Consider the following 25270-nt stretch of genomic DNA (forward strand, 5'->3'; position numbering starts at 1 on the left):
TCAACTATTTTCAGTTAATTAGGCAACATGATTAAGATCATGTGAGTTAAATTAACAGGTCAGTGCCTCGTCTCACTACAATTGCATCTTGGAGATAACCTGATGTAAAAGCCATATGAAAAGGACAATTTAGCCTTCCCATTCTCAATATACCAGTTTTGAATGTGATCAGCCCAATGTTTCATGGAAAGACTTCAATTTTGAACTTGTATACAGAAATTCTGCTTTGAAAGGTAAATTCCTAATCGAGGCGTATGGATTTCAAACAGTGGTCCCAACAACCATTTGCATAAAAACTGCACAACAAAATGACAGAGGAAATTCTTCACTTCTTATGCCATATTGGTCAATTCATATTTAGTATGCACCTCATTTTCTTCTCCTGGCTGAGGATCTGAGTGATGAATTTCAATAAAAATGATATAGATCATTGCTCCAAGTACACCTCCCAGCAGAGGTGCAACTATAGGAACCCACCACCAATTATTACCAGCCCTGTAAGACAAAAAGATCAAGAATTAGTGTTATTTGTTACTCTAGTGAACACCTTTCTGTGTGTTAGTCACTGAACAGATCCACTGGTGTGCCACTTGCTATAGTGTAGACCTTTCTATTTTTGTCTCCCATTTCTGTAAATGGGTGACACCCCCCTCTGCCCCACCCAGGCTGGTTCTGATTGAAATGCTAAATAACAAGCACCAGACATGTTCTAAAATGTACTTGTATTTCAGAAAATAAGATTTTTTTTACTGCATGTCTCTCTGGGGACAGAGGATGATTTCTCCCTTGTGAAAAGCTGATTTTTCACTGACTTGCAGTGAAATGAACAGGGACATATTTATTGCCCAGCAATCTTGACTTCTGCTGTCCTCAGATACTTGTGAATAGATTTGCAGTTGTTACAAAAGTGGCTTATTTAATCTGCATGGAAACTTGCAAGTTTACACCTGCAATAGTATATGCTATCTTCCTCTTGACAAATGTAATAAATTAAACTGAATTTCGAGTATATTTACCTTAAGCAATGTAATAAAACATAGTGACTGTAACATTGATTATCCTTGACTAGAATGGTCAAGATTCAAATTTCCTGATGTAGTATCTTATCTATGTTTAAAATGTGTCTTTCAGCAAGAGGCAAATAAATGCTTAGAAGTTTATACACCTAAAACTTAATCTTGGAAATTTTGTATCCACTGAAAAAGTCCAATGTGCTGGTTCCACTGAAATATTTACATTTGTACAATTACTAGGATTCAATTCTAAATATGTAGATTTACAGCCATATTTAAAGTACGAAGTTCACCATTGAACTGTATAAAACAATAAATAACAGCCTCTTTATGCAGGAATATCGGGCTGGTAGAATTGCTCTCCTTTTCCTAGAGGTCCACATTCAGACAGTAAATAGCTGAGTATCCATTTCAGAGCACAAAATCTCTTAACTGTACTGATTCATTAAGGTGTTTTGGTTTGTTAAAGTGCTGTATTAATTGAATATGTGAATCTCTAGTGAAAATCCAGCTACCTCAATTTCATGCATATTGTAACTGGAGAGGTTTTTTTTTCTCCCAGAAATACAAAGGGACAAATTAATATATGAGAGGAACTTTACAGGAAGCTGCAGGAGAACTTTTAAACTGTCAGGATTATTATTCAGCATGCAGTTGTGTAGATTTATCCAGAAATGAACTTGTGTTTGTCAAAATGCAAGGATAGAACTGGGAGAATATGGGTGCCCTGTTGATTATACTATTGCTGTTGTTCAGAAATGCCTTGGAGGTGTATATTTTACCTTTGGAATTATTTCTATTTTGCCCTGAGGTTATGAAAGAACTTGTGATGTTGTTTTACTGAGTTTGTAAATCTGTTTGTTTTTTTGAATCACGGATGGTTGCCGAGCTCTTGAATTTCTGGAACAAGCAAGGACTACGGTTTTATTGAGTTAATCAGCAGAACAAAAGCTACGTTAAGTCCTAGCATGCGTTCTTCCTCGTGATGTGTTTTTACACGGGTGTGTCCTGAAGGTGTTTCTTGGCAGATTTCTCTCAGCTTGTTCCATGAACTGGCCCGCGTGCGTCCTCCAAACGCTGTTTGCAGCGGCTGCTGTCAGCTGTGCACCGGCTACCCTGAGCTGAGGTGCTGGGGTAAAGCCTTTGTGGAGGGTGCTGCCAAAGCCGCGGCGAGATCAGGATGCAGCCGAGTCGGAGCGTCCCCGGCTCCCAGCGCTCTCTCTGGAGCAGGAGCGCTCCGCGACAGCGCCGGGCAGCCGGGACAGAGCGCCCAGCGCCGCCGGTGCCTGTGCGGGGAGCCCGGACAGCAGAGCTGCCCTCGGCTGCGGAAATTACCGGGAAAAGTTCCCTGCAGCTCCAGGAAATTCAGCGTCTAAGCTGCCGGCGCGGGGAGCGTGGACCCCTTTAAACTTGCGGGTGCGCCTTTCGCCGGCCGGCTGCTGCGGGACGGGGAGACCCCGCTGTTTGCGAGGTAATCCGGGCTGCGGGGCTGCGCTCCGGGAACAATGCTAACTACTTCCGAAGCCGCTTTGGCGTCCAAGTGCCCGTGCAGACGGGAGATGCCCCTGCCGCCCGTTCCCGAAGCTCGGGTTCGCCCAGCGCTGCCGCCTGTCCCCGGTGCCGGCGGCCGCGAGGTGTCAGCGTTACCGCGCCGAGCCGGGCTCGGCACCCAACACCGCTCTGGAGAGCCCTACCTCTCGCTCTCTTATTGCTCTTTCACGCTTGGTTTTGCCTCTCAGGATCCAGTCTGGCATTTGAACTCAGCGCTCTGGCCGTTTTCTCACGACAGGCAATCCTTTGCTCCCCAGACTCTCCTTAAGCTCATCAGAATATTAGGCACGTGCTTTGGAAAGACTCCTGGTTTTCCGATGGAAGCCTTTAACTAAAGCAAACCATTTGCATGGGCTAGGGAAACCACACCGTAGCTTGCATCTTCTGGCTTGGTTTTGGGGAAAATGCTCCTTCAGGTGGCTTTGTGCAAAATGTAGTAATAGCAACATTTAGAAAACGCCTGCTTAAATGAATTTTATCATCTGGACAATTCCATGGTCCAGTACAAGGGTTCCCCTCCAGTCTAACTCCCTGCCTGAGAACATGCTAAAACCAGCATTTACTGTACCTGCAAGCAGAAAGAAGGGTAAAGGGGATTTCTCTAGGGGATTTCTCTGCTGTGAGGTAACTATCTCCATGTTTAGAGCATCTGCTTGGGAACAGTGTAGAAAGTCTTGCTATTGTGAATCTGATCTATTTGAAAGTGAGGCTTTCCCAGTGCTCCCTGGCTGTTCTGTAGGCAACACTGGACCGTTCACTGACATGGACTCTACTGCCTTGGGAGATGCTTCCATCCTCCCCCCAAAGAATGTTCAGTGTCTCCTGAGTATTTCCTACTGCTCAGTTTGTACAGCACTCCCCTCATGCCTCTGTGGAGGTTTCATGCTCAGGTCCCAGCTCCTGGATATGCCTTTACTAGAGAGCTGAAGCACCTGTCTCAAGGCTGTGAATTCCATTGAAGTGAACATATCCAAGGTTCATTTGTCAACGGTTGCTGCACCCTTTTAAGTTGCCCAGGCACAGCAGAGCATCAGGCAATTTAGGATCCTAACTACAATCTTTCAGGCTTTTCCCATGGCTATTTCAGCTGCCTAACAAGGCCCAGGTTCTTCTTAAGTCTCACTTGGATCCGTGCAATAAATAAATAAGAACATATTCCTGTTGTATAATTCCCTTGGACTCAGTTATAGCTGTGGATTTTTAACTGAAGGCAGGGAGGAAGATTTCTTCCTCAAATTTTCACATCCCTTATATTGTTGTAAGTTTATTCTGGCAAGAATTAGAGATCTTGTATCTTAGTTTTTATGTTCACGTTTAAAAATTTCTTAACAAGGTCTTTATGGTGGGACTGCATTCCCTCTCTTATATAAAACCTTAAACTACACTAGGAAAGAGTCCATATCGGTATAGGTGTAGAGTTTCCTGGTAGTTTTTTAATGTAAATGAGTACAACCATACTTTGGGAGAGAAGGAGAGTTTGCAGGTATTCTGTGACTAGATCACAGTACAATCAGGCTTTCAAACTTTCAGTAATGGAATAGTCAACTTCATAATACATTACCAATCATAGAATGACACCATGGCTAATACCACAATCAACAACTCCTTGTAATTACACGGGCATGAGAGAGGAGAATCCTGAGTGTGGGATGTCACCCTGCATGTCCTTGTTTTTAAAAAAGTGCAGTCCCATGGTGCAGTGGTAAGAGCTACTGGGGAGGAAAAATTTGGTGGTCACTGGACCAATGAGCTGATGTCCCAGCAGCAGCTCACCAGAGCTGGGCTGCATGCAGTCTTGGCTCTGGCCTTTGCTGTGGCTGTGTGCCTGTTTCAGCTATGCCATGCCTGGCTTTTTTGTATGAGAAAAGCTTTCCTCAAATAAGGTACATGATTTGTGTAAACAGAAATCCTACTGAATAAATAGAGATTATTTGTGCTTCTTTTATTTCTTGCTACAATAAAATCTCTACTAACCAGAGCTCTCCAGTGCTACAGTACTACTGGGGATTTCTACTTGTAAATAACTGGGAAAACAAACAATACAAAAATAAACCAAAAGATCTGCTTCCCGATGACAGATTACTCTTACTTAGATACCCCAGAGTGCCTCTTCCCCTGGATACGTGTGAGATGTGGATTTGATGTGCAGCTAATTAGTTGTGCATTGGGCCAGCCAAGAGCGTGTGCGTGCACATGGGGATTTGAGAGGGCTCTGAAATGTGGGAAAAGGAAGGGAGCTTTTTCATTCACTCCTTCGCTCCCAGCCAGGAAGTCAGGCTTTTAGATTGTTGTATGTTTCTGCAGTAACTCAGAAGTAATCATAGGCTAAATCAATCTGATATGTCTCTGGTTTTTACAGCACCCAGTAAATATTTCCTCCTAATTCTCTCCTGGTTGTTTTTTGGTGTGTTTTTTGTTTTTTTTTTGTTTTTTTTTTTTTTTTGGTGTTTTTTTGGGGGGGGTTTGGTGTTTTTTTTTTTTCTTCTTTTTTTTCTGAAAGCTTCAGGACACAAGAAGAAAGCACTCATATTTTCAGTGACCTCTAAGAAGCTCTAATATTTCAGGAAAGGTCATCTTGAAACAATGATTGATATTAAAGATTATGCATGTTTGATTTGCCCTAGGAGCAGGAAATCCTTTTTAAAGCCCAGTTCCTAGAGGATATCTGGCTTAAAGTGCATGAATAGCTGCTTCTGGTATGCAAAGAATTACCTGTATGTATATAAAGTATGACTTGGTACCATGTTGAATCAGGATCTTACTTTCCTAGAAACAATTTTAGCCAGGAGCATTTGACTTCATACTTACGTGAATACTTCCATCCCCCATCCTGCAATGGCTGTGAAGAGCCTTGGGCCAAGATCCCTGGCTGGGTTCATGGCACAGCCACTGTTCATTCCCAAGGAGCAAGTAAGAACAATTATAAGAAGTCCTACTGCAATTGGCTCCAGGCCCTTGGGTACGCTGTTATTTTTGGTGTCAAAAATAGCAAATATAGCCAGAAGAAGAACAGCTGTTGACATCACCTGGCCAAAGCAAAGAAAAGAATACTGAATAAATATGTGTAGATTCTTTCCAATAATGAAAAGAGGGGCTATGGCAGCTCTGTGGATTGGAGTGGCTTAGAGCTGGTATTCAGTTTTATCCCACTATACAGACTAGTAAAATTTGGAACTCAGTGCCTTTCTACCTCACAGTAATGAGAAGTTTTGACATCTGTGCTGAAAGACAAAGACAAGAAATGTGCTGAAGACTTTTGAGGAAAAAAAAAAAAATCTGCAACAGCCAGGTGGGGAAAGAACAGAGGATTTAAAAGGCATCTCCTGTGTGAGGTCTAATGCTTTGTTTCCACATTTTTTCCTGTCAATTTTACCCTTTTATTAACTCAATTTTTGGTAGTTCTGCCGCTATAGCAATGTAATCAGTTTCATTAATACAAAAGTGTTTTATGTGAATGTAGTTTACGCTGATGAATTAGACTGGAAATGTATCTCTTTATCCAGATATTAACATCAGAAGAAAAAGTGAAATCTGCAAAGTCAAAACTGAGCAGCTAAAATAAGAAGTACCCAAATGAGAGTTGCACTTATGACTGTACCATGAACCCTCTATTGCATATGCTAATTGAGCTGATGAAGGAAATTTTCTTGGAATTACTTCAATGCAAGTATAGCTCTGCTTAAATCAAATGCTTTGTCAATTTTGCTAATAATTAACTTGATGGGAAAACATACCAAAGCTTCAGCAATATCAAGATGCTCAATTTCTATACTGATCTGAAAAAAGCTTAAGTTTGATGGGTTTCAAAATTATTTGGTTTTCATCTGCTTTTAAGTTTGTTTTGAAACATGCATGGGTAAAAAATATCTTAGGGGAAAATCTGTTGACTGATCCAAAGATCAGAACTGTCTTTCTTACAAAACTTCAACATAATGTTTAGATTTTTTTTGAAGCCAGATTGCACAATCTTTTATGTAATGAATTTCTGTGTTCAGGCCATCCCTTGTTTTTCATACCTTACTTACGCAGTATTTATTTCATGTATTCCTGAAGAAGATTGGTAAATTGATTAGAAGTATATAAAAGATACAAAACTTCTTTTTTTTTTATTTGCTGTTGCATAAGTGGAATTAAAAGACACAGCTTAGAAATTAAAGTGAGGATTTTTCAGATTCAGTCACTTGAAAAATAAATACTACAAATCTATCTGCAAAAAGAAGGTAAGAGAGGAGAACTGTGCAAGCAGAAAACTCAGTTGTATGTTAAATACAACATGTATGTTAAACTGTCTGGTTAAGCATTGTTTGAGGAATAATAGGTCCACAAAATGGGCTGGATTTTGATGTAAATGGACATGACTGCTGAGATTTATGGAGAAACATTGATTTATGCAGAGCAAAACCTCTTACATATATTGCTTTAAAGACATTTTGAGTGCAACAATTAAGATGATGTATGAGAAAAGAACAACTTGAAATTATTTTGCTTATAAAATATTACTAAAATGTAACCCCCAGAAAACAGCATTACTTTCTCATTGTACTGTACAAGGGGACATCTGGCAAAAATGGTGAGATTTGGCACACTTTTTAGATCTATGTGGTTTTTAACTGCTTGGCTTTACAGGTTTTTTTATGGTTAATTTGTAGAATTAAGACAGCAAGTTCACTTACCTGATCTGCAAATCCATTTACGAGGGACAGATAAGGAGCTGGATATGTTGCAAAGATTTGGGCTGTTGCATTAGGTCCTGTGACTTCAAGTTTTCCATCACTATACTCCATAAAGGCATCTATAGAAAAAAACAATAACTGCTTGCACTTACCCATAAATTTTTCTAGGTTTTCTAGGACTAGAATTTATGTGATAGGTCTGAGCACTTCACCTTCTCAACTGAAACTGATCTCTAAGGTCCCTTCCAACCCAAAGCCTTTGGTGATTCTCTGATGTTTTTCTCCTGGGAGCACCATTACTTGATTACCAGTATTGGAGTGATGTACTCCTCATACCCTCCTGTCTCATCTCTCCTCCTGTGCCTTGAAGTACTTGTTTTATGTACCGCAGCTTTCCAAATGGTGCTGGTTTTCCCATGCTTATAGCTCCAAACTCAGTGCCAAGGAGCATTTTCCAATTCTGAATACAGATGTGTTATTCTGCAAAAGGTGCCACATTTGTCATGATGACCCAAGAAATGGACAGCATCCTGACTGTGCATTTGTGGATTCCCAGTCACCAGGATTTCCATTTGACAATTGTGCAGTTTTAGAAATAGGGAGATATTAAGATGGGGTACTCAAATCATCATAGAAAGACAGAAGTAACAAATTCTAATCCACTATTTAATTAGTGAATCTGGTGATGAGATGATTGTGAGTATGACTTGTGAATAAAGAAATAGTTCCCCATCTCCCAGGGAAGTCATGGTGAGAGTGATAAACTCCTCCTGAAGCTAGCAGACAAATCTATTTCTCCTTGTTTCTGTTTTTTCTGGCTTTGCTTAAAGCCACAACATGAGTGCAGAGAATTTTAGTTGTTCACTTTGATTAGACTCTTATTTGATGTATCAGATAGTTCTGTGGCATTTAACTATTGCAGGGAAAAAAAAAAATCTATGCCTGTTTTTCTACCAGTGACTTTTCAGTGGATCTCAAAGAGTATATGGCAGTCCTATAAGAAGAGGTTTGGAAATTGATTAGAGTAAGAGGACTTGAACAGAGATAGGGATATGAGAAAATCCTGCATTCCTGAATATGAGGAAGATGTCCCTAACCTAGATCTAAGCTTCCTACTTTGGCTCCCTACCCTACTGCTGCCCTTGTGGCAGAATACAGTGACTCCCCTGTCAACCCCATGTACATGTTGACACACTGCACAGCCATAATTCTCACTGTCAGGCCTGAGGAGGACTTAAATTCAGATGGAAATCCTGTCCCAGAATTCCAGTTTCCAAACTCTAACACTAATCTTAAAAAAAGTAAACAACTCTTCCCAAAACAGTTATCATCATTCCTAAAGATCTTCCTCTTTGGGGTTACTGTGGGTACTGAGCACTAGCTGACATACAAGGGGCATTTCCATTTTTGTTTTTCCTCTGCTGCACCTAGACCCAGTACAGTCTGCAGACATAATGCCCACAGGAGAGAGATGTTGGTGGAGATGGGCTGGGCCAGTAGAAGCAGAGTTTTGGAGTAGGGGGTTGGAGCAACTGATCTGACTGAGTGGATTCAGTCAGTCAGTCAGTTACTGTTTTTTTTCCTTTTGTGGCACACTGTGTAAAAAAACCCATGCCTCAAGAATAGGGGTAATTTTTTTTCTGTTTCCCTGTCAAATATGTGACCCCTTTATCACTGTACCTGGAGTTCATTGCCTTGGAGAGTCACCTCTCCAGGGTGGTCTGAGGTTTGGTCAGGAGGGACTTGATCTCATATCCTGTACCCTCAATGAACGATGATGGTGATTCTTGCCTACAGGCACTTGTAGCAGGTCTTTAATGTTTCTAATTTGCTTGGAAGATGGATAGCCCTATATCCTGGCTATTAAGTAATTTAAAATCCTTACTGAGAAATACATGATCTCAGAGTATCTGATTTCCCATGAATAATTTTTCTAAATATCAGAACATTTCCTGGAGTATTAAGTGGTTCAGTAAATTTGTACCTGGAATGTTCAAGCCATTGTTTTTCCCTTCAAACTCTTTATGCTCCTTCCTTTCTTCTTTTGTAGCTTTAGCTTCATTCCTGCCATTAGCCCTGTGTGAACAAGAGTCCTCTGCCTGCCTGACATTCATTGAAAAACTGGGGCCTTAGAGACTGCCTGACCTCTAGTTTGTCCTGTGAACATGTCTAAGGTGTACTTACTGTAATAAATCCCAAAGACAGCCGCTGCTCCAACGAATGCTCCCAGGAGTTGTGCTAATATGTAAATTGGTAATTTGGTCCATTTTAATCTTCCAGTCACGCACATGGCTAATGAAACAGCTGGGTTTATGTGACCACCTGAAAAATAAATCACAAATTAAGTCATGTGAATTACTCAGATACATAAGAATAGGTGAAGCATTTGTAAAAATGTGGGCACTTTTGAACACCAGAACAGTGCATGCTTTTCTAGATGTTCTTTTGCAGTTAAATGCTGACTGCAATTAAACTGAAACAAGATGGGTAAAACTAGAAGAGACAGGGCAAAAGCCACTAAGTTCCGTATTTACTCTTGATGCATGTGGACTGTGCTCTTTATCAGACTGCTGTCCTGCAGTATGTAACTTAGAGACAACTTTTCTAGAAAAATAGTAAATCTGCCCCGTTGGTTGTGATGGGAGGGTCCCTTATTCTGCACATATTCTCTCTCCTCGAGGCCTTTGGCTTCTTATTTTTAGGGGAGAACTGGGGCAGAAGAAAATTCCTTTAGTATCCCAAGCACATATTATGATTAAGGTTAAGGACTGTTACTGGCTTGATCGTATATCTTGAGACAGTTCTGGATTTAAGTCATGTTTGTGTCCCTGTCTTCAACCTGGGGTTACTTAGGAACTCAGTTTTCATTGAGACAAAATCAAATAATGTTAGGGCTGTCCAGTTTCATGTTGGCTGTGGGGATCTGGGGGCAGTAGTGCATAGTCCTTCACTGTTTTTTTATCTAGTTCTTGTGCTTTCCGGAAAGGTCCATGATAAGGAAACTGATAAAGTAGCTGTGCTGAAACAAAGTTCAGTTTTGTGTGAAACTTCCTTCCTTTTTGTTCAGGAGTAGCTACAGCTGAACTCATGTGCAAAAAATATTTCAGTAACACTGGAATTCTTTGTGACAATTTTAGTTTCTAAAATATATTTATTATGTCATACGGTCTCTTCCCTCAACACCTTTTCTCAACAAAAATGGTGTTGTATGCTCTTGGAAAATTTCATTGTTTACAGACACGTGGCTGCTACTTAAGAAATACAAATTGCCAAATAAATGAACAGGTACTTCTTTGTAATAAATAATGAATAATAAAACCCCCAAATTTTGCAAGGACATAGTATCCTTTGTTTATCTTCCAGGTAAGGTCTCATTTGAGTCTGTATGAATATCAGAAAAAAATGGCCTTTGTCTCTGGTAAAATAACTGAATGAGCAGGTATTTTATCTGTCAAAGGTTAGTGATGGAGAAAGGGCCTCTGTGTACAGTTTCTGTGTTTGTTTGCACTTCAGGTCAGTGAATCATTATCTTATGAAATCCAGGCACCTTTGATACATAATGAACTTAATGAACTGACAAACACAGATAATAAGCTGGATAAAACCTTCTTTGTATCATTTCCAAAATGCTGACCTAGTAGCACCAGTCTTGAATTAAAAGTTGAATTCCTCACTGTGTTTCAAATACTTCAGCACAGAGCAAGTAGATAGATGGTACCTAATTTAACAGTCCCTCATGTGAATTTAGATTAATTGTTGTCTTGTCTTTTGTTCCTTACTCTGACTGGAATTAATAATTTTCCTTTCTTTCAACACCTGATTTTTTTCCCCACCTGTATATAATACAGGGTGACTATGATGGCCAGGACAACTCATAATAATAATAATAATACAGAGGGCTGATTAACATTAAATATGGAAAAGTCTAATTGAAGGCTGTCATACTGACATAAGGGAGTTACAAGATTCTTGGTTTCTGTGCCACTGGTTTAAAAAAAAAATCACTTTGGACACCATGTTCCTCATTCTTTTGTAGTTGCAGTGAACACAGTCATGGGTTTGAGATGTTAAGTTGGATAAAACAGTGGGAAATTATCTAGACATTGAGGAAAACTGGATGGAGGAAAATTTAAAAGGGAACTTTTCTTTAAAAAGCTCAAGTGCACCAAGCATGCAGACTATATGTTTTGTTACCATTAATTTAGAATTACATAATGAACTGATGAAAAATATTTTAGCAGTACTTAAACATGAGACTTTGGCCTGAGAGCCACAGAAATTGCTAACAAATTCTACATAGGAACTTGTATTCTGAAATGTCCACTAGCAATCATGTGTTGGATAATAACAGCCTGTTGAAATATCTGTTCCTATTTTTCACAGAGAAAATGCACTGCATGCAGAATCCTTTGTCATGGGAAAAACACAGGAAGCACAATACTGCAACATCTGCAACTGCTCTGCCCTGCTGGGATTGAACTCTAATTTTCTACATAATGATGGAGATGAATATCCCTTAAAGGTGCAAATGTAGGACAGGTCTTCACAGGTTTGTTTTCATGATATTACATTAGAAGAGTTTAGCTGCCTACATGTAAACCAAGAGCTGTAGTTAAAAGTTGTTCAGATTATAGGATTGTGTTGCTGAATTAATTTTGTGTGATATTAAGGAACAGTTCTGGTCTGTATCAATGACAGTGACAAGACTGCCTGTTTTGTAGAACCTGGAGCACTTACTAATGTGAGACTTTCTAATGGAAACCTTCTGCATGGTGCCTCTGTAAAAGAATTTGTAAAGAGAAGAGAAATGGTCACAGTAATTTCTGCTAGAGCAACTATTTCTAATGCCCTAATTATACCCAAAGAAATTTGTCCAGACCAACTTAACCCTCTTTATGAAGGGTAAGAAATGCCTCTATGAGACTTGGAGTACAGGGCACCATTTGCACTAAAAGCCAATATAAACTCTGCATACAACACAAAGTATTGTGTATTTTCATGCACAGCATTGTTGTTACAGCCCATCATTTTCTATTTTAAAGTAAGTCTTTAAATGTTAAAAGCAGTTATGCTAATGTTTCTGATCCTAGTTTGGCCAAATTGAATGGTGGAACTAGGAGACAAAGCAGCATCCAATATGGCACCTGTGGATACTGGTTAGTTAGCCCAGCTAACTTAGCCCCAGCACTAAGGAGAAATTCCTGACCAGTGCATGCTGAGGAAGTGTTACAGCAGAAATAAAGGGGAAGGGACAGTACACTGACAGTGTGTCATTGAATGTATCCCTGGTACTGAATCCTTCTGCTGTTTCTGACTTCTGTGATCTGCTACTTCTGTGAATAATCAGACAGGAGCAGACTTGCTATTGCCTGTCATAGGACATGAAGAAATAAATTGCACTCTGTAAGGTGAATCTTGTTCATTATATCCATTAGTGGGTCATTCTGCTTTCTATGTAGCTGGCCACCACTTTATCTGGTGACTACTGGATTGGTCTTCATGGTTATTTCTTTAAACACAGTGCCTGTTCTGACCAGGATCATCTCTATTGACAGAATTTTCAAAGCAACACCAAGCAGATTTCTGGTTTGCACAGAACACTTTCCATAAAAGTCAAAGTTCTGCCAAGGTTTTCACACTGTAGAGATCAGAATTTGATGGGACATTTTGTCAAATACAAAGAATAGAAGGAAATAAGAACACACAAGATTTACTAGCAAAACTCCATTGTGGACTCTGCTGCAATGGTGCTTACTGTTGCTAAATTCATGATTGCTTGTACCACGAAGTGGAAGCCTTTAACAAGGGAGCCATGAGACGGTAGCAACAAATGCTATATTAAAAAAAAGTCACTTACCAGAAACGCCCCCAGACACGTACACTGCTATGGTGACTGCCATGGCAAATCCCACTGACACCGTCATGGGCCCTCCATGTGCTCCCCTGCTGAGCACAGCCTGTCCCACACAGCCACAGCCAAGAGCCTGCGTTGGGAAAGAGAAGTGTCACACACCAGCGTGTCTGCCAGATGTTACTGGCTGTGACTTCTGCTGTCCTGGTATAGCTGCAAATGCTGTTGAACACTGAAACAGTGCTAGAATTTGTCATGTGTGCCATTGGTGCTTTTGCTGCAATGCACGTTTGCCTTTTATTTTCCTCATCTCTGTCACGAGGAAGAATGTCGGCTAATGAGGACCTCTCTCCAGACAGAAAACAGTTCTCAGGCACAATGGGATACAGATCTGGGATACAGATCAGAACTTGGAGCCAGAACAAGATTGCACAGCCTCTACAACAAAACTCTGCATCCGAAAGTGAAATTAATTCTGTGTGGTAATTTTTGAATTCCAGACTGACATTATAAGCGATGAAAAATTTACTGTAAAAGTTATGAAAGATAGTTCATAAAGTTTTTAATGTTTAATGCTGGAACTCTGGATTGGGACCTTCTGGCATTTCCAGCGTGTGTTATTGTTGTGCTGACTTTATATCACATATTGCTCTAGCAAAATATTTCACTGGCTCTGCAGCTTGAACAATTAACTGAAGTGGAGATACCTAAATAACTCACACTGAATAATACTAAATGGATATAAACTAGTTTCAGATTTTTGTTGCTTCCCCTCAGAATAAAGTTCAGTAACGCATTTAAATATTTGCTTAAGATGGTGCTTATTCTGTTCTAAAGCCTCTGCTTACCTTCAAGTATATGTTTAGATCCTATTAAAGATGACAGGAAAGAGATTCAAAGGGATAAAACCTTTTAGTTAGAGATAGACTGTCTGATCCATTTCTGTGTCTTTGAAAATCTGCTTTTTGAATAAATGCTTATGTGCTCTGCTGCACAAGGAGCCCAATACTCTATGGAAGCTCTCAAATAATTTCCATAGTCTGAAAACTTTTGCTTCTCTGCAGCTATAAGTGATGTGAATCATACAATTTCTGCAATGTGACTAGATTTATCTTGAGCAACATTAATTGCAGTTGAATTCAGAAACTGCAAAGTAATGGAAAAATCTCTTGCCTTAGAAATAGACAGTACCAAAATGATTTGGTGATCGAGGTTTAACAAGTAAGTCCTGCTAGAAGAGATACAATTTAAACAGGCAAAGTCATACTTTCGTTTCCATCATTTCCCCAAGGGTTTTAGCTAATACCAAAATGTGACAGAAAAGCTCTCAATAAAATTACACTCTTAACCAGCTTTGTAATGCAGACAGTGTTTCTAAGTGCCCTGAGACTGTGTCATATACCCAGGTGCAGCTCTTGCCTTGAGGTCAAAATCATGTAAGCAAACAAAATATTGACTGGTGCAAGAGTGTTGCAGCTCTGGTTATGTAAGGGTAGGGTGGTGTTGGATAGCAGCAGTTTATTGGGCTGTGTAATGAAAGGCTCCAGGACACAGTGCAAGCTGCAGTCAGCTGCTGTGCACTGGATGAGACACGCGTTAGCCATGAGCTCACCTCACAATGCATGTGGTAAGCACAAATGCACACACAGATAGCAAACCAAGGGAAAACACACTGGGGCTGTTCACAGATGAAATTACATCGTTTTTTTAAACTTCATATGAGACCATTCATAATGCATTTATATGTGTAATATGGAAAGGATGGCTGTGCTGGAATTCATAAGAATCTAGAGGAGGTGGAATTAGCATACTCTAGTCATCACTTTCCAGATTTCTCAAAGGGAGTATTCCAAAAACTGAACCAAGCAAGATTTTGGGAAAGATATGGCTCAGATGAGGAATAAGCTCAGTGGGCTGCTCTGGGCCCCTGCACACACTGGGGTGCAGGTTGAATTCAGGTAACCAGCTCAATCTACAAGTACAGTAAGCACTTGTGTTCTGAAATGGCACAGACAGAGTTTTGCAGATTCAAAGAAAAGGCCATTATTTTGAAAGCATTACTTCTTTCTGTAAGGATGAGGAAAAAGAGAACAGAGGTAGAGGGGATGGCTATAGAAAAGGATAGGGGATAGCAACTTCTGTGTGTATCAACTACAAATTCAGAAGAGAAGGGAAGGAAATAATGGAGGGAGGCTGTGGCATCCCTTCATTACCAGAACTGAGGAGAGCCATACAGAAACAACTCTTGCATTGTAGCTCCTACTTTGCGGGTCTTAGGGAAATACACAATTTCTGTGCTAACCAATCTCTCTTCTACAGAGAAGACATGAGCTGGAACACAGCTGCACTCAGTGGACCTGCTCATGTCCAGTGACCAAACACTACTGCAGCCACAGTCAGTGTGTGTGCCCATCCAGGGATGGGGAAACTGGGAACTGAGCCTGCAGATCTGACCTGTGTCACTGTAAAACTTTCTCCATTTACTGACCTTTTAAGAAGGAGAGAATAAAGTTGCCTCATATCTACTGTAGCTCGGTTGGTGCAACTGAAATCTATCACCTAATCATGTAATTACACAAACAGCATTTTAATACCTTGTAAGTCCTTGCTTGAGTGTGTTAAAGCCAACTAGATCATTGAGTTATAATTAAACATTCTAATATTTTAGGCCAAGCTCAGCCATCAGTTGCACCCACAAAACTCATTTATTGAAGCACATGGAGTTAATGGGAGTTTAATTCACAGTAGAATATAGCCAGATCTCTTTATCTTATCTTGTCTATCTTACATTGCTGGTTTTACTCTTAGCTGTTGTCTATAGCCTGATCTGCTTAAAATTTCTGGAGTACTTTCAGCACTGGCTTTTTATTTTGTTCATAAAGTCATTAGATTACAGTCCTAAAGAACATGCTTGGGTGTGGAATAGCTGTCTGAACATTCTCTGCCAAAAAAACTTGCTTCATAGCCCATTATATCCTTCTCTCTGTCTTGGATAACAAGGCTAGTGTTAGGAAAGGAAAACAATTGGTCTTCAGTGAGTATAAGGTCCTATTACTGCCTGGAGGCTTGCAGGACTTTCTGTATCCCACTCATCAGAGAGACTAAAGATCATTTTGCTTCCATCTTACTATTTTCAGGATTATCCCAAATGCTTGTAATAGCATTTTTCAGTGTAAATAAGATTTCTGCAAGATCTGAAACCACAATTTTAGGGAATCTATTTTCCTACATGGCCAGTAAAGTTTTAGACATCTTAAAGAATGCTTATATAAAAAAAGCCCCCTTCTTATCACACAGTCCCAGAAATGGTGTGCATTTATAGTCAGACCCTCTAACTGTCACATTAAAGAGGAAGCCAAACTTTTTAGCAGTGTGGAGGCAGTGAGCTGTGCCGTGTTGGACCCTGTGCTTCCCCAGCTCCAGCTGTGGTGTGACACACACCTGCAGTGGGTTCCACAGGTGTCCCTGCAGGCTGAGTGTGGCCTCAATGCCTGCACAGCTGATGGTGCTGTGCATGACCACAGCAACTCAATGTGTTATAAGGAATGCAGTCTGGAGGTGAAAAAAAAAATAAATAAAAAATCAGTACTTAATCATAAACTGCTCACTTTCAATCGTGAAATGCTAGAAAAACAGTAGCTGCATTTGCTCTTCCTTGCAGGTAAGGATCTGTGCCTATGAAAACTTTACAGCATTCTTTATGGCATGCTGTGGTCTTGTGCAGTTCCCCTTACCCAAAATTAATATTTACAAATAGGATTATCTACTTATAAAAGTTGTAAATAAGCTTTTCAGTTTGAGGCATGCTAAATTGGTGGTGTCTTCCTAAGGGAGTGTGTTTTAGAACTCACTTTCATTTCCACCCCCTTCATTTACAAAGCAAGTCTGCTTAAGAATTTACCTATTGAATTTAATAATAAAGTGTTCTTTAATATTAGAAACTCTTTCCACATAAATGTATTTTTTGCTGTGTATTACATAGGATCTTAGTTCAGACAAGGTTCTAAGTATTCTTTCAGCAGGGATAGTAATGCTAAAAGCAACACAGAGACATGTTAGATCTTCTAAAATTCAGGGCATTAGCTCCACAAGAATTGAAGTTACCAGAAAACCCCTTCAGGAAAGACCAGTCCTCATCCAATTGAATGTTTAATATTTGCTATATGTTGTTAAATCAGAGAGTACTTAAGCTTTTAGAGGTGAGATAAAAATACAGCTTACCAGTCAAGTAATTTCTAAATACTTTTAGAGCACACAGCCCTTATTTTACCATTAATGAAATGTTTTGGTGGGGTGGGGAGGATTTCAGTGCATTATGATTTAATCAAGCTTAGAGCAATAAAAAGTCACTCTAGCCGTTCTCCTGATGATCTTCTGGGAAACAACCAATATCCTCTTGGGTTGAGATGGATTTTATTTTTTTTTTTTCAGACTTGCTATCTAATAAATAAGGGGTGAAAAAAACCCCAAACCCCTATCATTTAGTTAATTAAATAGTATAGACACAAGCCTTAAAATTATTGCCATTTTGAAAACATTTTCTAGTGACAGAAGGCATTATTACTTGATTGTAAATTTAATACAACTTCGGATGATTTGTGTTTATAAAGCTTTTAAAACATATAAATATCAAGTTCAAATTGCTTTGTGGGAAAAAATAGTGAAAATACTGAGGGACAGACTATACTGTGTTATATAAACTGATGCTTTTAAATTTTATTATTGCTTTTGCATGTGCAATAGGAGACAAATAAAAGTTTGAAATCACCTGGAGAGAATGCAAAAGCCTGTATTTACTCATATTTTATTATGATTAATATTGCACTCTTCATCCTGAAATGCTAAATGTTTTTCTTTCCTGAATTATAGAGGGCAACTGGTTTGAGTCAGTTTCTTCAGTGAAGAATGTTTTTATTTTCTTACTAAATTTTAGAAATTCAGGAGAGGAAATGAAATGTGATATTCAGACACAAACTTTCAGGAGTGAAACATTGCCTGTTGTGCTAGGGCTAGAAAGAAAAGTCCAGGCAAAAGAACAAAATCTTACCTTGCAGCCTAGGAGGGAAAAAGAACCTCTTCAGGTGCTGCTTCCCTCCCACCTTACTCATCATTTCTTGAGCTATGATGCTTTGCTTTTTACCCCAACTAAAAACTTTAAATCTTTTTAAACTCCTAAAACATGTTTGTGTTAATATCTGTGTACCAACTCTTGGGGAATTGTAGCACTGAGAAAGTGTGCAAGAGTGGGCATTGCAGACTCCAAGAACAGAGGTTTTCCATGCTCTCCTTGGAGTATAAGAGTACATGAACCTTTTCTTTCTCTAGCTCCTTTGGGTGCAGAAACAGGGGGCTGGATCTTTGCTGTGCCCTCACGGTTAGAGGTACATGGTTAGGAGTAATTAAAGCCTAAGGTGTTTGCTATTGAAAAAAAATATAAAAAATGCTTTTAATAGTAAAGAAAGGTGAGGAACGGGTTAGAGGAACTGAGTCCCGTTTGCCTTTAAACTGGACAATGGATTGGAGAGCTCCCTAGAATTCACTTTCAATCAGAATGGTTTATTGAACTGTTGAGATCTCGAAGATATGAACTCACTGCATAGCACAAACTCCATTTATTGTCTTTTATTCTGTTCTCCAACTGTTTATGACAGCTTAAAAACGTTATTATTTTTATTACCTTTCTTTTATTTGGTGAAACTTTTGAAAAAACACCTTGTAAATTTGTGTCTGTAAAGCATAAATTCAAGTTTTGCACTCACAATTGAATGTTGGATAGATGCAAGTCTTCTGTAAGTCTCAGCCAGGGGTGTCTATGATTCAGTCCTATTAGATGTAAACTTTCTGGAGAAAAGGGTATCCACAGAAAAAGGTTTTGGGAAATTAAGTTCAACTTACTGAAACCTCTTGGTTAAACAATGAGTGGTGAGTTACGTGCTGGGGCTGACATTGCAGAAATGAAGATCATTTTCTTCAAAGCTTTCATGTAACACGACATCTGAGTCACATAAAACTTTGAAATGTCATGTACTGGGAAACCTAAGTTTGGATGGAAAACAAAAGATGCCCATGATTTTTCAGAACTATTTGCTGCCATAAGTATTTTGGGGTAAAAATACAATTAGCTAACCTTCCTTTCAATTTTCTCACACTGCTAAATATTCAGCTGAATTAAAGAATGCCTTCTAAAACAGAAGGGCTGTCTAGAAAAAGCCTGATTCTGATAATAATAGGATTATAAAAATAACTGCACGATATTCAAGAACACCTCCTTAACCTCAGTACAACTAAGGGTCTTTGTTACCACTTTGTCTTCTGTTTGCAATGCTGATTTAATACAGTTTCAAAAAGAAGAGTTTGTTTATCTTCACCAGAATCATTAGCAAAATGTAATGCCATCAAAATATATGCAACTATATAACGTTAGATTCATTAGTGGCATCTATTATTTATTGGTTGTACTATATTATTGCTGCTAGAGACCCAAATGTGTGCATCTCTGACATAAGAGCTTCTTTTCAAAGTGAAAACACTGCTAAGGCTCACGGTATTTGTGGCATTACGTAATATTTTAAAAGCTGAGCAACAAATCAAAATACCAATAAATAAGTTTTAATATCCGCTTATCTAGCTTTGACAAACTGAAGTTCACAAAGAGCTAATTATACAAGATTCTCTACTCCAGGAAATTCATTGCTGATGGTAAACAAGGCAGCTGTTAGAAGGGGCTGATATTTAATTTTTTACCTTAGACAAAACTTACTATATTTTCATGCTATAGATATAAGTCTCCCTTTCACAAAAAAATTGGAACTTGGAGTTCACAAAAAAATTGGAACTTGGAATTTATCTTTGCTTTAAATTTCTAAGTAGTTAAATGTTAAACACTTATTTAAGGAGCAAAGGATCAAAAGCTATGCTTGCTTTCACGTAATAACATAATGTAATGAGAATTCTAATGGATGTTTATAGTAAGGGATATATGTTACCCTTTAGTATTGTAATTCACATGCAATGGAATGCAGGGACACAAAAAGTAGATATAGAGAAGTTGTTTAAATTTTAATCTTATGGACTGAGAAAATCCATGTAATGCCAATCTTGAAGAATTTTCTGATGAGACTCAACTCTGCAACAGAGCAGGAGTGATAACTTGCATAATGAAGTGGTCAGAATATGAAAACAAGATGAAAATATTTTGATGACAAATAGCCTTCCTCGTTAGCTGGACTATTTCAGGGTTGTCATGTAGTCAGTTCATGCTTGTGCCCTGAATCCTCTAAGCACACACAAACATTTGCTTCAATGGGAGTTGCAAGAGGCTCCTCCACCTCCAGTGGGAGACCAGGCTTATAGGAACATGTACATAGGAATATATATATATATATATATGTACATATTAGGAGCATATATGCTTGTATTTATATGCTAAATGGAAGCCTGTGTTTTGTCTCAGCAAGGAAGTGTATGCTGCTCTGGCCTCAGGAGATCCTGGCTCCTGTGCAGCTCCTTTCTGGGAAACTCTGTTCAGTAAGATGCTCTTGAGAGTGAAAATGAAATACAAACTATGTTAGGTGAGCAGTAGCTGTTAAAGGAAGCCACATGGCCTATTTGGCATCTCTTTTTGGAACTGTTTCAATTCAGATATACTTAATGGGGTAAGTCAGAGTAAATCCCATTTTGGTTGAGAGCAATGCAGTCAAGTTCCAAAGAGGAAATATGGAGAGAAGCATGATTAAAAGCAGAGACGCTGTTGGATAGGTGAGTTCCAGGCAGACTCACTAAAAAGCCACATAAACCATCTATCTGATGCAGCATGGCTTCCTGACTCCTTTGTGCTGGCACACAAGTGCTGTCCTCCAGATTAACTCACAGAAGTTCCAAGAGGAAATGTACTGAACCACGAAAAATGATGGACAATAAAAAGCTCCCTAGAGAGCTCTTCCTCAAGGGAAACCTTGGGGACAGTCCCAGCCACGGAAGGCTGAGACTGTCTGAGGCTGGGAGATTTGTGTGTGCACTGGCTCTCAGCCACCACGGTGCAAACGGGCAGGTGTTCTCCCAACTCAGGATGCTGCCAGGCTCCTGGAGTTTCGTGTTTCTTACCAAAATTGGGTGCTTTGCTAAGCAGAGAGTGTGGCTCACATGGGCTGTGCCTGTATATCAAGTTGTGTAATGTAAGCACCTGAAACCTGACTGTGGCTCTCTCAGGAGGGATTACTTATTTGGAGCACCTCCAGACTGATCCACTGGACTGAGCATCCATTAATGGTCAGCACATTTCACGTGATTCTCACCTTCTACTTTATTTTCACCTGGGAAGAATTTCGTCTACGTGCTCTGAGTCCATGCTGCAAGGCAAACTGCAGCATGTTAAGTAAGGCTGACCAGGAGATATTATCCAAACTGTGTGCCCAGTGTCTTTCTCAAGGCTTGTTGTGTCAAATCTGTCCCACATTGCAGCCGCTCCCTTCGCAGCCTGAGGTGAAGGCTGGGCTGTCTGATGAGTGATTCCACTTTCTAGATTTCCTGTTTGGAAGGGAATGTTGTAAGGCTGGGAGTTAACCAAGAGATGGTAGTTTAGGCTCCTATTAGTTTGTGGCCTGTGATGTTATTCTCCAGAAAAAAAATTAGAAAGAGGTGATTTGAAGGGACAGCATTTCACCCAGCTAACTCCCAGCCATGGGTCCCAGATTTAGGTGTGGTTTAGCACTGGTTTCCAGACAGAGCCAGGGGGTAGCATAAATGCTGTCTCAGCCTTGCTCCCTGGCACAGGTGCTCTCCACAGTCTCTCAACCCCATCACAGCTGTCTGAAATGGCTTCAGCAGAGACATGAATCAACTGTGCTGTAGGCCATGAACTCTCCCCTTGATTTGTAACAGCTTTGACACACAGTTCTTACACTATCCTTTTACTATAACTTCTTTTGCATACATGCTGTCTGTTTTTCAAGGATTTCTGTCCTCTGACTTACCAGGGTGCCCTTTTCATTAGCTCCAGTTTAAATTAAGGGTTTAATATTTATCTGTACCTCAAGTGCCTACTAGCTGACAAAGCTTAAAAGCAACAGAATAAATAGAATTACAGAACAAACTAGATTGGAAAAGACCTTTGAGATCATCAAGTCCAACCTATCACCTAACAATACCTCAACAACTAAACCATGGCACTGAGTGCCATGTCCAATCTTTTTTTAACACCTCCAGGGGCAGTGACTCCACCACCTCCTTGGGCAGGTGATTCCAGTCCCCAGTCACTCTTTCAGTGAAGATTTTTTTTTTTTTTTTCTGATGTGTAAGCTAAACTTCCCCTGCACAGCTTAAGATAACAGCAGGAAAGGCAATTTCTTCACAATAAACACTTAATACTGCTGCTAACTTGTGCAGTCTGAACACAAGATGAGGTATCCAAGCACTGAGAAAGCTGCAGTTTAATCCAGGTGAGGCTCTTTCTGCATTAGACCAAGGCTGAAACTAGAAAAGGTAAGAGAAATGAGAAACTCAGATTGTCAACAACAATTTGGTAGCTACTACACTCATACGGTGAATATACTAGAAAATGGGATCTGGGTTTGCATTTCCTTTCTAGCCTTGTGCAGCAGGACATTAAATAATAGCATTTGCAGTCTAATCTGCACTTTAATATGTTTTCTTCTCTTGCTTAATTTTATTAATGGAAAGAGGAGGAGGATCTTGTGGTGAGGACAGAGTACTGGAAGTCAGGTGATGTGGGCTATATTCGGAGTTCTGCCACAGGCTTCCTGTGCAGGCTGCTGTAATCAGGTTTGCTAATATACAAAATGAAGATAATGACATTTCCCCTCCTTGACAGGGTGTTGTGACACTTAATTCATTAATGTTTGTAAAGTGCTCTGTGCTCCTTGCCTCTAAATGTGCTCCTTACTGTAATAATGTCTTATGGATGGTATTAAATTTGAGAATAATGTTATTTTAGTGCCAGCAAACTTCAGCTGGCTGAAATGTAGTAAAGACCATAATTTCCAGTATTTTATGAGCTACTGGAATTTTTAGATTACTTACTTGAAATTTAGCTAATACAGTTACAGTTATAAAACCTATGTCAGTACTGTGCCTGCTGCTTTTTTTTTTTTGCCTTTTTCACCATGATGAAATATTTAGCAATAAACAAGACTGCATTTTCCAGACTAAAAGGAGAAAGAAAGAAAAGAAAGAAAGAAAGGAAAGAAAGAAAGGAAAGAAAGAAAGGAAAGAAAGAAAAGAAAGAAAGAAAGAAAGAAAGAAAGAAAGAAAGAAAGAAAGAAAGAAAGAAAGAAAGAAAGAAAGAAAGAAAGAAAGAAAGAAAGAAAGAAAGAAAGAATTTGGCATAAATAGTCTAGCTGCTTGACTTCTAGCTCTGCTACACAGCCTGCTCTCTCTCCAAGTGAGACACAGTCCCACTGCAAAATGCACAGAAAAACTGAGCAAGAAATAAGGTTAAAAAAACCCAAAAATCTGGGTTTATAAAAAAAAATAGGTATTCATCTAAATTGCAGCAGTACTAGAGGACCAAGCAATATATGCATAATTTATTTGGTACTGTTAAAAACAAAACAAAAAATGGTTAACTTACAAAATCTCAGAAGGTTTAGCAATGTATCTCCCAATAAATTCACTACAAACCACACAGCTGAATTCCTATATTGCACAGGAAAACAGCTCAACTGAATTTTTCTAAACACACAGTACAACACATTTGTTAATGACAACAGAATTTGTGCATAAAATGAAGTGCTGAGTTTTTAAAAAGCAGGAGAGTATTAACAGCATTCATTGTGCATATCTGGATTGTTCAGAATGTGCTCCTTCACTGAAATTCTGCACCTAGATGAAATCTATGCTAATCAATCGTAATACATAAAACAATCTGGTTTTTATAGGCAGTGATAATTGCATGGGGTGAAGAAAGGAATTACAAACTTACCGTCAGAGGAGCAATTCATTCGGGCTGTGCATGGTCAGGCTGTAACCTCACTGCTGGCACAGTGCAAGAAAAACGTACATGTCCCCTTACAAGCACTGTCCAACATTAAATTAGTAGGAGGAAAGGAAAGCAGCTGACACTTACTATCAGTATAAAAGTTCCCAGGAACTCTGAGAGAGCTTCTTTAGCCAGGCTGTTCTTCAAGGAAAATTTCTCCTTTAAACTGCTTTTGCTTTTCCGGCTCATTTTGGCTTCCTCTATTGCTCTGGTGCCCTAGTTACAAATACACACAAAATTTGTTCTGTATTCGTCCCTGCTTCAGCTGAACTTTGACACTTTTACTTAAACATTGAAATATGAGATTTCGTCCTGTACAGCCAGTGAAATCATCTGACTGCAAGCATTGGCAGAACCAACTCAACATGCCCTAACAATTCATCATGGGTTTGTCATTCTATGCCTTCTCTGCGTGCACTTCTATTTATACTGGTTAGATAATACCAGTAAGTTCACAATCAGATTTCTTCTTTATTCTTACAGAATGGATTAATCATTGCCGTTCCTATGTTACTTTTATTTTTATTTTTATTTTTTTAATCCTGGTAAGAATTAATAAAATGTTGTTTCTATCATCCTTATCAAAAAGAAAGGCAAAAAGATAAACCACAAAGTAAAGAACCAAAACATAGTTGCAAATTTCTCTCTGACCTAGATTGGCATTTAAACCATGCTACTATTGGCTGTCAAAGAATTTTTCAAGTGGTGGTTATAAAGAGAGTGAATGCTTGGAAGAATGCTGTGCTGTACCCTGTACAATAACCCTTAACTTCTGAGATATTTCAGTGGCTAATGACGAATCTTACCTTGGTGGTGTGTGTTGAATTTGCATATTCACTCACAATACTCTTTTTGGACTAAATGTCTTGCTCTCTAGTGAACTTCCCTGTTTACAAAAGAGCAATGAGGCAGAATAAATTAGGAACATTTAATGAAATCTGCTTCAGTCCAGTGGCTCCCTGCAGAACAGGGAAGTGAAGCACTGAGTGACTATATATTTCCTATATGTTTAGCTTAAAAGTGCATGGGTGCTATAATATGGAGCATTACAATATTATTTTCCATGGTCTTCAGACTTGAAGTTGCCAAATTTCTCAAAGAACTGCATCTCCTAGAGAAAAACATTACATCTTTATTTCTTCAGCATCTTGAACAGTTTTATCAGCTGTGATACCGACTTGGCACT

General features: G+C 39.3%; 1 protein-coding gene across 1 annotated transcript; it reads right to left on the bottom strand.

The window, feature by feature from the left end:
- Positions 1 to 332: 332 nt before the first annotated feature.
- Positions 333 to 24905, bottom strand: AQP9 (aquaporin 9). The gene is made up of 7 exons (XM_062501395.1): positions 24891 to 24905; positions 24172 to 24300; positions 13095 to 13221; positions 9422 to 9559; positions 7238 to 7356; positions 5373 to 5590; positions 333 to 495 (listed from the first exon to the last, which is right to left on the bottom strand). The coding sequence occupies exons 2-7, from the start codon at positions 24271 to 24273 to the stop codon at positions 333 to 335; spliced, it is 867 nt and encodes a 288-aa protein (XP_062357379.1). The 5' UTR covers positions 24274 to 24300; positions 24891 to 24905.
- Between the last annotated feature and the right edge of the window lie 365 nt (positions 24906 to 25270).

Source organism: Cinclus cinclus, chromosome 13 (genome assembly GCF_963662255.1).
Source record: "Cinclus cinclus chromosome 13, bCinCin1.1, whole genome shotgun sequence".
NCBI lineage: Eukaryota > Metazoa > Chordata > Aves > Passeriformes > Cinclidae > Cinclus > Cinclus cinclus.

Excerpts from the sequence above, each read along its gene's own strand:
- AQP9 (XM_062501395.1), bottom strand. The coding sequence starts at position 24,273 with ATGAGCCGGAAAAGCAAAAGCAGTTTAAAGGAGAAATTTTCCTTGAAG. Across the intron at positions 13,222-24,171 it reads TGGGAACTTTTATACTGATA|GCTCTTGGCTGTGGCTGTGT; the intron begins GTAAGTGTCAGC and ends TTCCCAACGCAG. Across the intron at positions 7,357-9,421 it reads TGTCTTTGGGATTTATTACA|ATGCCTTTATGGAGTATAGT; the intron begins GTAAGTACACCT and ends TTTTTTCTATAG.